At 41.1% G+C, this 13,975-nt stretch overlaps 1 protein-coding gene across 2 annotated transcripts in view; it reads left to right on the plus strand.

Annotated features, from left to right (window-relative positions):
• The window catches only part of MED13L (mediator complex subunit 13L), a 916,648-nt gene extending 913,945 nt beyond the window's left edge, over positions 1–2,703 (plus strand). For both annotated transcript variants that reach the window (XM_078667133.1, XM_078667134.1), the window contains exon 31: positions 692–2,703. In XM_078667133.1, the coding sequence (XP_078523259.1) occupies positions 692–824 (133 nt within the window). In that variant the 3' untranslated portion in view covers positions 825–2,703. The remainder of the gene's footprint in view (positions 1–691) is intronic.
• Positions 2,704–13,975: the final 11,272 nt, after the last annotated feature.

A 13,975-nucleotide genomic window follows, 5' to 3' on the forward strand; every position in this document is an offset into this window, starting at 1 on the left:
GACTGGTGTTTGCAGTGACCTAGACTTGTACAAATGTGGGCTGTGTTTTATTCTTGTATGGCCATTGAACGGGTTTGGCTCCGGTTTCTTAAACGTTCTAGTTTGAGCCTAGCTCTTGTGTGTATGTAACCATGCATGGGTGGAAAGAAGTGACATGAAAGCATACATGCATTACAGTGAACAGATCATAGAAGACTAAAAGTGCCTCATCTTAGATTTCGAACTTGCGTAACCAGTGTAGGAATTGATCCCTCTGAATACAAACAAATTATTATATGCACTTCCATCTCCGCCTCACCAGGACATGCTTTAATCCAGTTCTTAAATCTTCAAATGCATTTAAATGTTGGTGTTTGACTTCCATCCTCTTGACTGCTCTTAAAATGAAGCATGGTTTAGATAAAACAGTTTGCAAGGGCTCATTTAGTCTGCTAAGCAGTAGGTACGTATTAAAAAGTAACAGACAAAGTTAAACTTACAAGTGATTTTCTTGGTTAGGTTGCTTAGGTGAGTCTGTCAGCGCTAAATATCATTAGGGCCATTCATTGCAATTGTCTTTGCCAGGGCAGCGAAAGGATTTTTCTTCAGCATTGATAACGAACATCTGTTGTAGGATGCAGGTGTTGGTAAGAGAGGTTATGTGGGATGCTGATGACGTCGGCCCTAATTAAATCTTTCTTTCTCTCCACAGGTTTGTCCTAGAACAATATAATGCCCTATCTTGGCTGACCTGCAACCCGGCCTCCCAGGACCGCAGCTCCTGCCTGCCGATCCACTTCATGGTGCTCACCCAGATGTACAATGCCATCATGAGCATACTCTAACAAGGGGTAACATTGGCTGCTCCTCACTTTCAGGATGCCTTCCCTGCCTTTGGATTAGGGAAGCGCGACCTGCCCAAGCCCGCCCACATGCCGTGAGGATTGCTGACTACCAACAAGACATTCTTACCTGCAGGAAGAAAAAGGGAAGGGCTTCCGGGCTGTGTTCATTCTTCACGATGGAAAGGAATGGACTCTTCGATATGGCAACTTGCGGCCCATTGGACATCCCATGCTCCTTGTGGGAGGCTGTTGCCACCGGAGACAAGGCTCGGGCTGAGCCAGCAGACAGCGCCGTGAGCCGGGTCCAGAGCTTGGATGGAAAGGAAGTGTCACGAAAGGAATGCATCAAGTACAACGGAGCCAGACTCTGCTCCCTCTGAGATGCAGGCCCTTGAGAGAGCGGGAGATGTGCGTACATCAGTGGTGGGAGAGCACCTCTCCCTGCAAATGAAGCCCTGGTCACGACCGCCTACCAAGGTCTGCAGCTGCCATGCCGCTCTGAGGCAGGAGCCGCAGGACTCCCAGAAAACATGGAGGATACCCGTGGGTGTGCGCAAAGACCACCCACTGCTCACGGTCCTCCTGCCCCGTCCAGCTTCCAGAGCTGGTGTTACCTCTCTTTATTGATCCTTAAAACCGGATGACTGTTTTTAATCATTATTTACATGTTTCATTATTTATTATCAATGCAGATGGCCACAGAATAATTAGATGTAATATGAATCAATCAATGTGAGCTCTGTGACAGAAGGCAGCTTAAGAGATGCTGAATGTGCAAAAGGGGTAATACCCTAGAACGCTAATAGAGAACCCTCAGGAGAGATGGGGCACCTCGGGTGGGGTTGAACCAGGCCATTCCCAGTCACAATGAACCATGGTGAAAAATAGTCATTAAAAGGCTTCTATTACCTTACAATGAGTTTTATAGACACTTACGCCTAAAACAAAATCATGCGTTTAAAAAATAGTCACGCTAGTTCCGTTTGTAGACTGGGATAAACATCGACTGATGAAAGATCAGATTGAGCCATGCCCCCTCTCAACCGCCTCTGATAATTTAAGAGTAGGAGCCCCGGCAGCGTTTACAAAGCATATAAACATACTGTATAACAGGCGGTGGTTTCCTGTCCAGGTATTTTTTAAAATCTGGTAGTAAATTATATTCCAAGCAGCCTTTTGAAAGGCACCGGGTAACCGCAACCTCTGATGCGGTGTGTTGCTTTTACATACATAGCAGGACCTCTTCTCTTACTGCCATTACAGAAGGAACGGAGTGAGTATTCCAAGCTGACTTTTTAACCAGTGTTAACATAAATAAAAGCACCCCACAAACTTGACAGGACAAGATGCTCAGCTCAGAGGCTGCACCCCACATCTTAGCAAAAAACGTCCTGCGAGGTGGTGGATACCCTGTAAGCACATTCTGAGCAAGGGTCTTACGAAGTAGGCTCTCTTCTTGGTGGCATTCAAAGCTTTACGGGTGTTTTTTATGGCCTCCCTTCTTACCTTATCTGGTGACTGACGTAATGAAAGGGCAAATAAAGCTGTTTATGAACTCCCGGTGATTTGAAGAAGCACGAATGTCCAGAGTAGACTACGAATCGGACATTCAAAAATGCTTTACCCTCCTTTCCATGCCAGTGTGGTGGGCGGCCGTAAGGGGTAAGTTCAAGGGCATGCCCTGCCACATAGCAAGGGATTGTTCAACATCTTCTGCATCATCCTGCCTCAGAAATGCTTAGTTTGCTGATGGGCCAGGATGATGTATATATTATATCATCATGATGAACCTAGCTCATTTAAATGTCTATTTTTACAACCATTGAAAAATATATTTCTCTTGGAAGTTGAGAAGCCGAGATTAAAGGTGATCAAAGTGTGGGCTGTTTGATGGTCTTTCTGTGCTTTTTCCTCCTCATCAGTTTGTGCCCACCTGTTCATGGGACCTCACTACTTATGAGGGAGCGGCTGTCCCCAGTGTTCATGGGACGGAAGAATATCAGTTGTGCCGGGCACGTCATTGCATCATATCTGCATTATCCAATCCACTGGAGGCATCACTGTGATAGCGAAGCTTCTTGCTGTACACATGAACTTAGACATTTTAGGTGCCTCCCCCTGAGCATTGATGCTTACTATGCATCGTCATCATAGAAAAAAATCAGCATGCCCACCTTTGTAAAACGTCCCTTATTCCATCACCAATCCGACTGTAGATGTCACGCAGTGGTTTTGTTGGTTTTGAATTACCTTTACGGACTTTAGTGCCATTTCTTTTATTTATTATAAAAACAGCTTTTGTGCGTTGACATGACGGGCATCGGATGGAAAGAACGAAAATAGAAATCCCAATGGTTTTCCTGCTTCCGTTCTGGTGGATGTTTTCTTTCTCATGGCTGATTCACCCCCAGTACCTCCTTTTCATTGTGTCTGTGTGCAGAATTTCACTAAATGATAGAGGGGGTAGCGAAAGGATAAGCAAGGCTATCAGCAATTCAGTTTTGGGTAAAATAAATCACCATATCTCAATGCCTTTTATAGAAGCAGATGATGGAAACATATTGGTTTATCTTCCATTTCAACTAGCCTTAATTTTTACATACCAGAACTATGCCCCAAAACATGAACTCAAAAAAAAAAAAAAATAACGAAGTCCACACTTTGTTGTAGCCATAGCTTCGCACTAATGACACTCAGCCAATGCATCTCTGTTGTGTGGCATAATCTTTTTTACACACCACATCAAGTATTATTACATAGTTATTGCTCTGTGCAAATGGATCATTCACATTCAATTTGCCTTCTTATGTCTGTATCCGAGGTGCATTGAATCATACATGTCTCAGAGCATCAGATGTTGACGGTCTTATAACTGCTCCAGCGCCTAGCTGTCTCATAGCAGTATCGCATCCTCTGACACCAGCGGTCTCATTGTACCATCAGACCCTGGATTCCACTTAGCATCATCTGAATTCAGCTGTCTCCAATACAAATGGGTCCCTGTAGGCTCATGCCATCAGTTTTTGGCTCTTGTGAGCCCTAGTGCCCCAAAGTTCTCAACCTGTACCTCTTCAGACGTGAGTAGCTTGTGCAGTCATGTTTCCCTTTGCATTCTTTCACTTGCAGTTGTATTTTTTCTCAATGTAAATGGGACTAAAAACAGCAGAATGCAAAACAAAAAAACTGGATGATATACTAATTAATGACAAATGACAAGAGCTCTGTTTACTAATGACCGTGGTGCTGTCATACCCTCAAACTCTCTCGTGAGGCTTTTGGACTATGCCAGTGAGTCATTTTCACTCGTAGGCTCATGATGCGTTTAGTGTCCAGCAGTCTGAAGATGCCATTGGTCTGTAGCGGTCTCATGTTACCGTTGGAATAGACATCTTTGTCGCATCCAAGAATGGCACACTGAAGAAGCTGTCTGACCATTAGTCATGTCATGCCATCCGACAGTGACCCCCTCAGGACATTATCAGATCGCCATTCTCCCATCACATTTGCCCTTGGGTTCATCAAAAATTGAACTGGCAAAGCAGCTTTCCTCTGACACTGTTCAACCATAGTCCTTGAAAGACCGCATCAGTTCATAATTCGCATGTTGTCATCAGAACCGCTTATTCAAATACAACCTGTAAACCATGGCTCTAAAGTGACACCAGTGGTCCTCAGTGACACCATTAAATTAAGGACATCACGTGACACCGTGGCACCATTGGACTATACTGGTCTCATGGCGGAATGGGGCATCACTTTAATTCCCATGGCAGTGGCTAAATCATTGACAAGATTATCATGGTTGCTCATGTCGTACAAGCTGAACGTCTAGAGGCAAAGCCTGAATATCCCTACATATTGTGTTTTGTCTTCATAATACTGAACACTTCCCATTTAAGTTGTATTTTCTCAATAACTAGCTACTAGGAGATGTAAGCTATCTTTGCTGACCACAGTGCTCTGTCCTTACACATTGTCAAAATTGCCTTCCCGCTGGTCAGTACTTTGCATTGTAGCTGTATACCACAGATGATCTCGTAGCCTTGGCTAGTCGCTCAGTATTCTTTCCTATACCATCCTATACCATTGTATGACACCAACCAGAAAGCATGATGATAATACAAAGCTTTTGAAGTGCAGGGCTTTTCATAATAATAGTGTGAAAGGTTCAGACATATTAATACCACTAAATACACCTTTGTATGTTGATGACAGGAGGAGGTTTCTCATTTGCCTGTGGCTATGGTTAAATCATTTAGGTATATGTAAAGCTAAGAGAAAAGTCTGGCTCCACCAGGTGTCGGTCATTCTATATTTTTCATTGTTGGTCAACACAACAATACGTAGTCAACTTTCATGAGCACTCTGCTTTCACATTGCGCTTCATGAGACAACTGTAATGTGCATATTGTGTGGCATCCCGCCGGGATAGGAGAAGACTCATCCTGCCTTGTCTTTGTAGAGTAATTTCTTTCGTTAACCACATTAATAGGTTTCTTTGGTCCTGTAATTTTAGATTCTATGTGCAAAAGCAGACTGGATGCATGCATTTCACTTTCACGGGCACTGTTTTGCTCCCTTAAATCAGTCTACTTGTAAGTTTCACCCAAACGTTTTTCTTTACCTTTCTTTTTCATGTAGCATAGTCTGCACTGAGAGTGTTCTACTTTTTTTGGTTGTCAGGGAGTGAGCTGGGAAAGTTGAGTTCGTTTGGTAAGTTAATCATAACATTTGGAGCTATTTTTGAAATTTAGACAAGCTTTTCTACAAAGTCAAACTCGTGATTCTTTTTTGTCGAACAAGTGGGGCGATTTGGCTCTTTTGATATAGGGTTTCATCTATGATATATTCCCTCTTCATAGGCGTTTCCATGTTAAGGTACAAGTTAACCTGAGTTGCAAATCCCACCATAGCATCCTCAGCTGGAAATTCAGTTGGTCCCTTGGTAGATCATTTCAGCTTGTGTATACTCCGAATTATTTATATTTTCATTCTGTTTTACACTAGTCTTTAGATTTATTTCACTTTATTCCCTCAGTTGTATGACTGTAAAGGCTTCTGGCAGGAAGTTTATTTCGCTGGTATCAGTAATGTACTTTGCTGCAGAACATTTCCACTCCTCAGGATGCAGGTTTGGTACAGCATGTAGGGGGAATAGTAAGCCCTGTCTATTATCATTTTCTCAAGAAGCATGGAACCAATAAAAACATCTGTAGCATATCATCCTTAGTCTAAATTTACAGTCCGTTATTAAAGATTACTTAAGCTAGTCCATAATGGCAATTATTTACACCATTACTGGTAGGTAAGGCATGTTTATTTTATGCAGTGGTGATCTACGTAGCATATAATCCCTCTCCATGCAAACCCATGAATTAAATAAAACATTGTGTATGTTTTTGCTGTCAAAATGCATTCTCCTTCACAAAGGAACCTTAACATTCATGTAGAATCATGAAATCTACTTAAGAAAATTTTGAGACTCGTGATTTGAAATGTCTTTTGTCCAGATGACCGTAAGGTTTGCATACAAATCTTGTCTCTATTGGGTTTGTCTTCATCTGGAAAACTCTGTAAATGATAAAGCATTCGTTTCTGTCAGGGCTTCGATTTCCAAGACCATGGAAATATTATGTTTTCTTTCTAAGACATCTTGTGCTCTTTGCAAAAGCACCTCTGCATAGTCTACATTTAAAATGAACTAATAGCCATTTCCTAATCACAGCAAGGATACTTGGATTTTTCATGGTAACTGGTGGTGCAGAACTTAATTTTCTTTTTCTTCCAAAACATTTATTTGCTGAGTAGTCTTAATGGATTTTTGAGACAATAAAGCATAGTTATCATTAGGCATATTCCCTGAAAAGTTACAGCCACGTCAGTGCAACCCTAACATCAAGCCTACACTTGCAGGCTGCTCTTGTAAATACAACTTGGGTGATAGTTGAATTACTAAAGCTGATTTTGAAAGGTGGCTCCTCACAACTTCTTGCCTCAAGACTTGCTTGGCCTTACAGCATCCTCACTCTCACATCTTTGGCTTGCCATTTCATAATTTGTCCTATCGGCTCCACTACCATCAGCTGTAAACTAAGCACCCACCAGTCATTAAGTGTACACCTTGTCAACAGACTGTGTATACACAGCTAACGTTTTTCCAAAAATGATCTGGAGTTCCCTAATAAGTGGTTAGTACTTGAACAAGCTTAGTAATGAGGAGAACCTATGCTATTAGATGGTAAACCCTTGGTACTTCAGATGCGAATATGTGACTAGCATAGAAGCTTGATGAAGAATGAGGGCAGTGAGCTTTTTATATCTGCAGAAAGCCAATGAATAATAGTTTTATGGTGTCATTGTTTGTAACAGTCAAGTTGTTGTAGTCCAGCTCCTTACTACTTGCATAATGGTAGAACAGTTTCGGTAGGGCTTATCAAATTCTTTGCAGAAATGATTGTACTTCTTGTTAATGAAAAGTGAAAGCGCTCAACCTCCATATATCCTTCATATATCCAGGTGCAGGTTCAGCTTTTGTGGTCACAGAAAGGATCACCTTGAATCTGTTAGGGATTTGTCAAAATAAATCCAAGGCTTGATTGTTTTCTGCTGATGTGCATTGCGTGTAGGACCATCCAGAGAAGTATGTTTATTGCTCTAGTTACTCCTTGCATTCCTTTGTCCCACTTTTACATTTCCATAACAGTTGTGACAGAAGTAGAAAATGAAGAATTGGAGACGTCCATGGCACGCAAAAAAGAGAACCCTCATAATTTGCACCTTGTGAAGCGCTGACCAGTGGGGAAAGTAACTTTAACAATGCATAACTATATCACCTCTACTAGTATTTACAGATCATTATACATGAATTAAGGCTGAAGTGACATATCTGTTAGTGTCTTACTGGCTTTCCAAGCAACACGAAAAAACATTTGCAAATAGCAACACAGACGGGAGGGAGGATAAACAGGTTCATAGAAGAATCCAGCCAATGCTGACCGCTCGATGGAGCAGAAAACTATCAGGGTAAAACATATACGTTCTCGCACCCATCCAAAAGCATTTAGTACTGTCGAGTGAAAAGATTCCTTAAGTGGGCACGCCTGGTCACGGTGCAGTCCAGGTAGAAGAACGCGTTCCGGTTTACAGTGTACAATCAACTGCAACACCACTATTGCAGTATTAGGTTTTTCCATTTGTGAATGGAACTAACCAGGCCTTTTAAAATTATATTTTACAAAGAAACAAAGCAAGGCTTGATTGCTTGCATTTTAAAATGACTTTTGAAATCGATGAAGTGATAAAATAATATTGGTAACACTTAGCCATACTTGTCCAACGCCACCTCGAATTTACACATTTTATTTAAAACCGTCTTTTTAGAGTCTAATGCAATATCTTGGAGTGGCAAAATGTTTTCTAAAATCTAGAAAGCAGGAGTGCATTTAAGAGCATGTTGACTCCTTCCTTTTATCCATTATCCTGTTTACAGCTGCAGGGTTCTGTACAGCAGGATTAAACAATACAATACAATACTAGAGGCATTGACCCAGTTGAGGCAGCTTGTAATGACATTGCAACAACGGGATCACTGCCAGTGAGGCAATTGTTTTTTATTTAATTTTTTAAGTTAAAACAGATATCCAGTGATCTATTTATAAGCTTTTTATGAGAAAACAATTGTGATAGATTTAACAGGAGGTAAAATGTTATATTATGTACTTAACATGATAAAGTCTTTATAATATTGCCATATTAAATATGCATCTTTCCACCTGGGAGTTTTTTTTATTTAACGTGTACCTGACTGGAAGAATTCTAACTCCAGATTTCCTATCAAGGTGAAAATTTGTAATGTTTTAAACCATGTAATATATCGGAACTGTCCTCAATGTTTGCAATCAATGGCGAGGGAGTGGGATTAAAGGGCAGTTCATTGCAGTTAGACCCCACCCTCCAGCATGCGGTTATATGTATATATTTTCAATTATGAATCTTTTTTATTGTAAAAGTTGTACATTTCTGGATGATTCAGAGTTTTTTTCTCTTTTTTATTTTTTCCCTTTTCCCCCTCAGAGCATTTTGCAGTGGGTTTCATTTTTATATAAATCGAATACTTTGAGAGAAAACAATGGCAAAGTTCATTTTAATTCTATATCACTGGTACATTACACTAAAAGAGAAAAATGACTTTGATAAAAAGGAAGAAACAATTTTAAATAAATGGCAACCTCCGTATAAAAATTGCGAATGAGAGTTATATACTTTTTACACCATTTTTTTAGATGAATAAATTATTGAAATACTGTAACATAATTGTGTGTGGCGTTTTCAGTTTTCTAACAAGATATAAGGATGTTTGACACATCCATGTTTTTAACATCTCTGGGATTGGGGAGGTGTGCGGCATCTGGCTTTGACGTGTGTGATGTAAGTAAAGTTATCCATCACTATTTTCCCATATAAAGACCCTTTTTTTCCTACATCCAGCACCTTACCTACTGTGAGCACATTGGAGTGTCAAAACAGTGAGAAACAGAAAACAAGGAATCCGGACCAGGGAGGTGGTTTAAAACATGGCATGACTTCTGGAGCAGATGTGTTTCTCTGTGGTTATGAATCCAGCAATAGAGTGCTGCTGATATATTGCATGCACAACACATAGACTCACCAGTCTTAGATGATGACCGCAAGCTTGGAGCTGGTGTCTCAACTGCCACCGGAGTGCAACAATGGCTATTAAGGGGGTAGCTGAGGTACAATGAGAGCGTTAGCAGGTTCTCAGATGGAGACAAACAAAACATGAGATGCATGGGACGCATTGGCACCCCATGAAAATGTCTGCCATATTACACGAGGACAGTAGGATTAGGATACTTTGTGAACATACGACGCTCTGGATCTTGCTGGAGCAAAAAAATAAAAAAGTTTAAATAAGGATGTTCGTTTGATAATATCCCACTAAAGTGAAATTGGAATTGTCATGAAAACACTGTTGCACAGGAAGCAGACATTTCATGACCCGCTTTGTTGCAGTTAAAATTGATTCCACAAAATGTGAGAGGTACCCTTACAAAACGTAGGGGACAGTGTCCATAAGCAAAAAATGAAGGTGGTGTCCCCCACGTGACACTATGTATTCCTGCACATCAAGCACTCCCTTATTCGTACCTTTACCACACAAACCTGGATAATTGAACCCGATTATATGTAATAATGCAACATTTTATTGTTATTATAGTAGTTTGCAAATATTAAAAACAATACTTATTATAAAATCACAGCCTGGCAACTTCTGGTACTTAATCACAAAATGATCTCTTAATATAGCAAGAGGCACAATTTATACATCAATGTACATACATGAAAAACACGTTAAATCATCAATATCTCAATTAAAATAAAACAAACATATGGTTGTCCATATTTAAAAGTAAAAATAAAGAGCTGTCAACGTGGCGTTTCGGTGGATGCATTTCAATAAAACTAACTTCTCCAGGACTTTAATTATATGACAACAGTGATCTACTGGTGAAAATATAAAACATGATAACTACTATATAAAAAATATCACAATCACATACACAGAGTTCAGTTATTCTTCACACATCCGTTCTTATTATTGACTACCCATTGAGACTCATTCATACTGATGTATTAAAAAAGGTTGGGAATTTAAATTTGTTTTCAAAACAAATGCATTTCGACCCTCGGTTGGGGTGTAATCTTAAAGTTCACTGACAATACCACCCAAATTCATATTATACCCCAGTTAATTTGGGATTCACCTTTTGTATAAAGTATATAGGCCCCTCAAATAATCTGGAGATACTATATTTAAATACCTGTTTGCTGTCCACCGAATATATATTTGTTCGGGGATTCCGAATCAGATTATATTCTACAATCAAAGGATAATTTGTATGCAACTCATAATCATGGGTTCAATAATTCCACCTCCTATATCACTGCCAGTCTACTTAGTTACCTTGACTGAGTGACGAGGGCAGCACTCCACTGGAAATTTCTATTGTTCCTAAACATCAAACTTCTGCTTCCGAAATGACATCTGATTAGACACGCTAAAAAAATAACAGATACCTTTAAGATTGTCACTGGGTCATCTAAACTTATTTTTCATTTTAAGGCCCAGTCCCTGGTTTATTTTGCTTACCAATTTCATTCATACTCTCTGACTGTATCTTTTTCTTTATATGGCAGTAAATCCTATTTTCTATCTGCTAGTACACTACTTTCGCCGGGCTCTCTCATGGAGTCGGCGTAAAACGATTCCTAATGCAAACAGGGAACGCATGTGATTTCTTAGACACTTTATTATCATACGTTATTTTATGTTCCTAATGCAATCAAGTATATAAATATAACTAGCAAGTAACACATTAATAAAAAATATATGCGCTAGTGCTTCTACCCCAAAATTACTTACGGTCATCAGAAGACCAAGTTTGTCTCCTTCCGTAATACCCTTTCTGATGGATACTCCATCTAACCGCAGACCCCTCACCTTCTTTCCACCTCCTGGTTCTGTGGAATTAACTCTTATCCATCTACATTAAGGTCCCAGTTTACAGTGCTGCACACTGTCATATCTGATGCATTATTAAGCTAGGCACTCAACGGTGCGGCCAGAGGTGAGAAAGAAACGGACGTCCGTGCACAGGAGTGGGGCCTCTTCCCGGGTGGACAGAGTAGACGCTTCGTCGCTTGACGCCACCTGCTGGAATGTGGGAGCAATGCTGAGAAATTTCCAGATCCAGTCTGGTACCTGAGTACTCGCACTATGAGGACTCTGTGGTAAGAGTATCCACCAGATCGTGTTACCGACTGTAACATGTTACATTTCTTTTTTTTCCGCCACGTCTCTGACCCCATCACTACACTCTGACCCTGCCTGCAGTGACTTAAGGAGCACAGTTCCCCAACATTTTTATGCACTTCAGCTTCTGCCAAAAAGAGGTATGAGTTTCTGCATTGGGACCAACTGTCTGCAGCTCAACTCGGGCTAGGCCGAAGTGCTGATCTTCGGGGAAGAACATCTCTGCATGGGATGACAGGTGGTGGTCCTCTGAGCTTGGACCCACCCTCCAGACCATGCCCACAACCTCTGCATAGTCCTTGACTGAAAACTCACAATGATGCTCCAAATCAATGCAGTCGCCGCCTTGTGCTTCCATCCTCCGCATACCTGAAGAATCTTCAGTGGATCGCTGTCAACACCAGGAAAACCCTCACCACCAGCTGCCTCAACTACAGGAATGCCCTCTACGCCCTAATCCCCCACCTAACTCCTCAAGAGACTCCAGACCATTCAAAATGCAGTGGCGAGACTCTTCCTCAGCCTCCCAAAACGCGCCTGCAAACACCCTCCATACTCCTTTGCTCCACCTCCCTGGTCCTCACTCACACCTGCTTGGCCTTGACTCACACCCCTACATTCACTGCAGCCAAGGTGGAGGGTGTGGTGCGCCTTCTCCTATCTCGCCACGAAAACCTGGAATGACCTGCCCTTCCACCTATGAGCATCACCCTATTTAGTAGATTTCAAAAGGGAACTTAAGACCTGGATCTTCGATTTAGACCACTGTCACCTCTGTGCCTGGATACCTTTAGGAGTGAGGAGTAGCACTTTACAAGATTGATTCCATTGACCGTAAGGGAGACCCACCATGTGGATGATCAACTCTATGTGGGTTTATTGGGACCAAGAAGGGCAAGATGGTGCAAAAGAGGATTCTGTTCAGGTGGCTAGGCCTCTGCTTTACAATCTGCTACATGCTAGCTAAGAAGGAACACTCAAAAGTACTGCAAGTAGATTCTACCAGGGCCAATGCTGCTATGTTGGCATAGGCACGGGATGTGCTGGTTCTAGACATCTGCCAGGCTGCGACGTGTTCATTGGTGCACATGTTCACAAAACATTACTGCCTTGAAAGCCAGGACTGATGGGAGGGCCATCTTGCCCACTTAGTCCTGCAAGAATTCTTAATCTTCTCAGACCCTTCATCTTTGTGAGGTACTGCTATGGTATCCATTCTAAGAAAGGGAATCGGCAGTTAAAAGTAAAATACTTTACCTTTCACAACACCATTTTTGGTTGATACTCTAACCACAGATTCCTCACTACCCTAACACCTCCCTGCTCTGTGGAGTGGACTTCTGAACATCATACTGAGTTTCTGAGTTAGATTGTGGGTGCACGCTCACCTGCAATTTGTTATATGTGCTTAACTATCCAGAAAACTCAATGACACATGAAGGCCTCCAGGTGGCCACTCCCGCTTACCAAGAAAAGGGTTGAAGAAACCTCAAGGAAACAGTCCCTGAACACTTCATGATTAACATTGGTCACAGACTGCCGTTTGGAACTAGCAGCTCAGCGGATGCTTCACTGACACATTCCAGAGAGGTTTTAAGACTAAGTCAAGAGATGGAAAAAGGTTTGAATCACTGGTCTAACTAAAAGAATGTTGCACAATTTCATATCTGCCTTGTGACTGGTTTGATGTGTGGTATGTCTTATGTGTTTTTGTAATATTTAATTCAATGAGCGTGTTAACATGGTCGCGGTTTGTGCACTGAATGTAATGAAGTGCATGATGAAAGTTTAAGACCTAGAAGCAGGACTGTTGCTCTAAGTCAGAGTTTTTGCACCTGACAAAATGTGTGCTCATCATTTTTTTGAAGGCTAATGTTGAAAGGCCAGAGAGAGGAAGTTTTCCATTCTCTGGAAGTTTTTAATAAACACAGCAGCTGAAATGTGACTGTGGGGAGATGGCCTTGCAAGGTCCGTTTGAAAGGACAGAAAATAGCATAGCAATATGTTTCTGCATATTTTATATAATTTGAGCATGGGTATTGTTCACAGTCCAGTGTTGCAAACCAAAGATGAGCGTGATATGACCCGTCGGTGCTCCTCAGTGAATTTTTATTAAATAGTTAATTAAAACCATAACATACTAACGACATATTGATACTCGATAAAATATTAAAATATATAAGAATTAATAAAAGTTATGTACACATTTATAAATCTGGAAATACAGATAAATTTAAAGTCCAATGGGCAACATTTCAAGTTAATTATATCACATATATCACAATTGCCCATTTGATCCAGGAAAGGTGTGTAATAT

Source organism: Lissotriton helveticus, chromosome 11 (assembly GCF_964261635.1).
Source record: "Lissotriton helveticus chromosome 11, aLisHel1.1, whole genome shotgun sequence".
In the NCBI taxonomy this organism is placed as follows: Eukaryota; Metazoa; Chordata; class Amphibia; order Caudata; family Salamandridae; genus Lissotriton; species Lissotriton helveticus.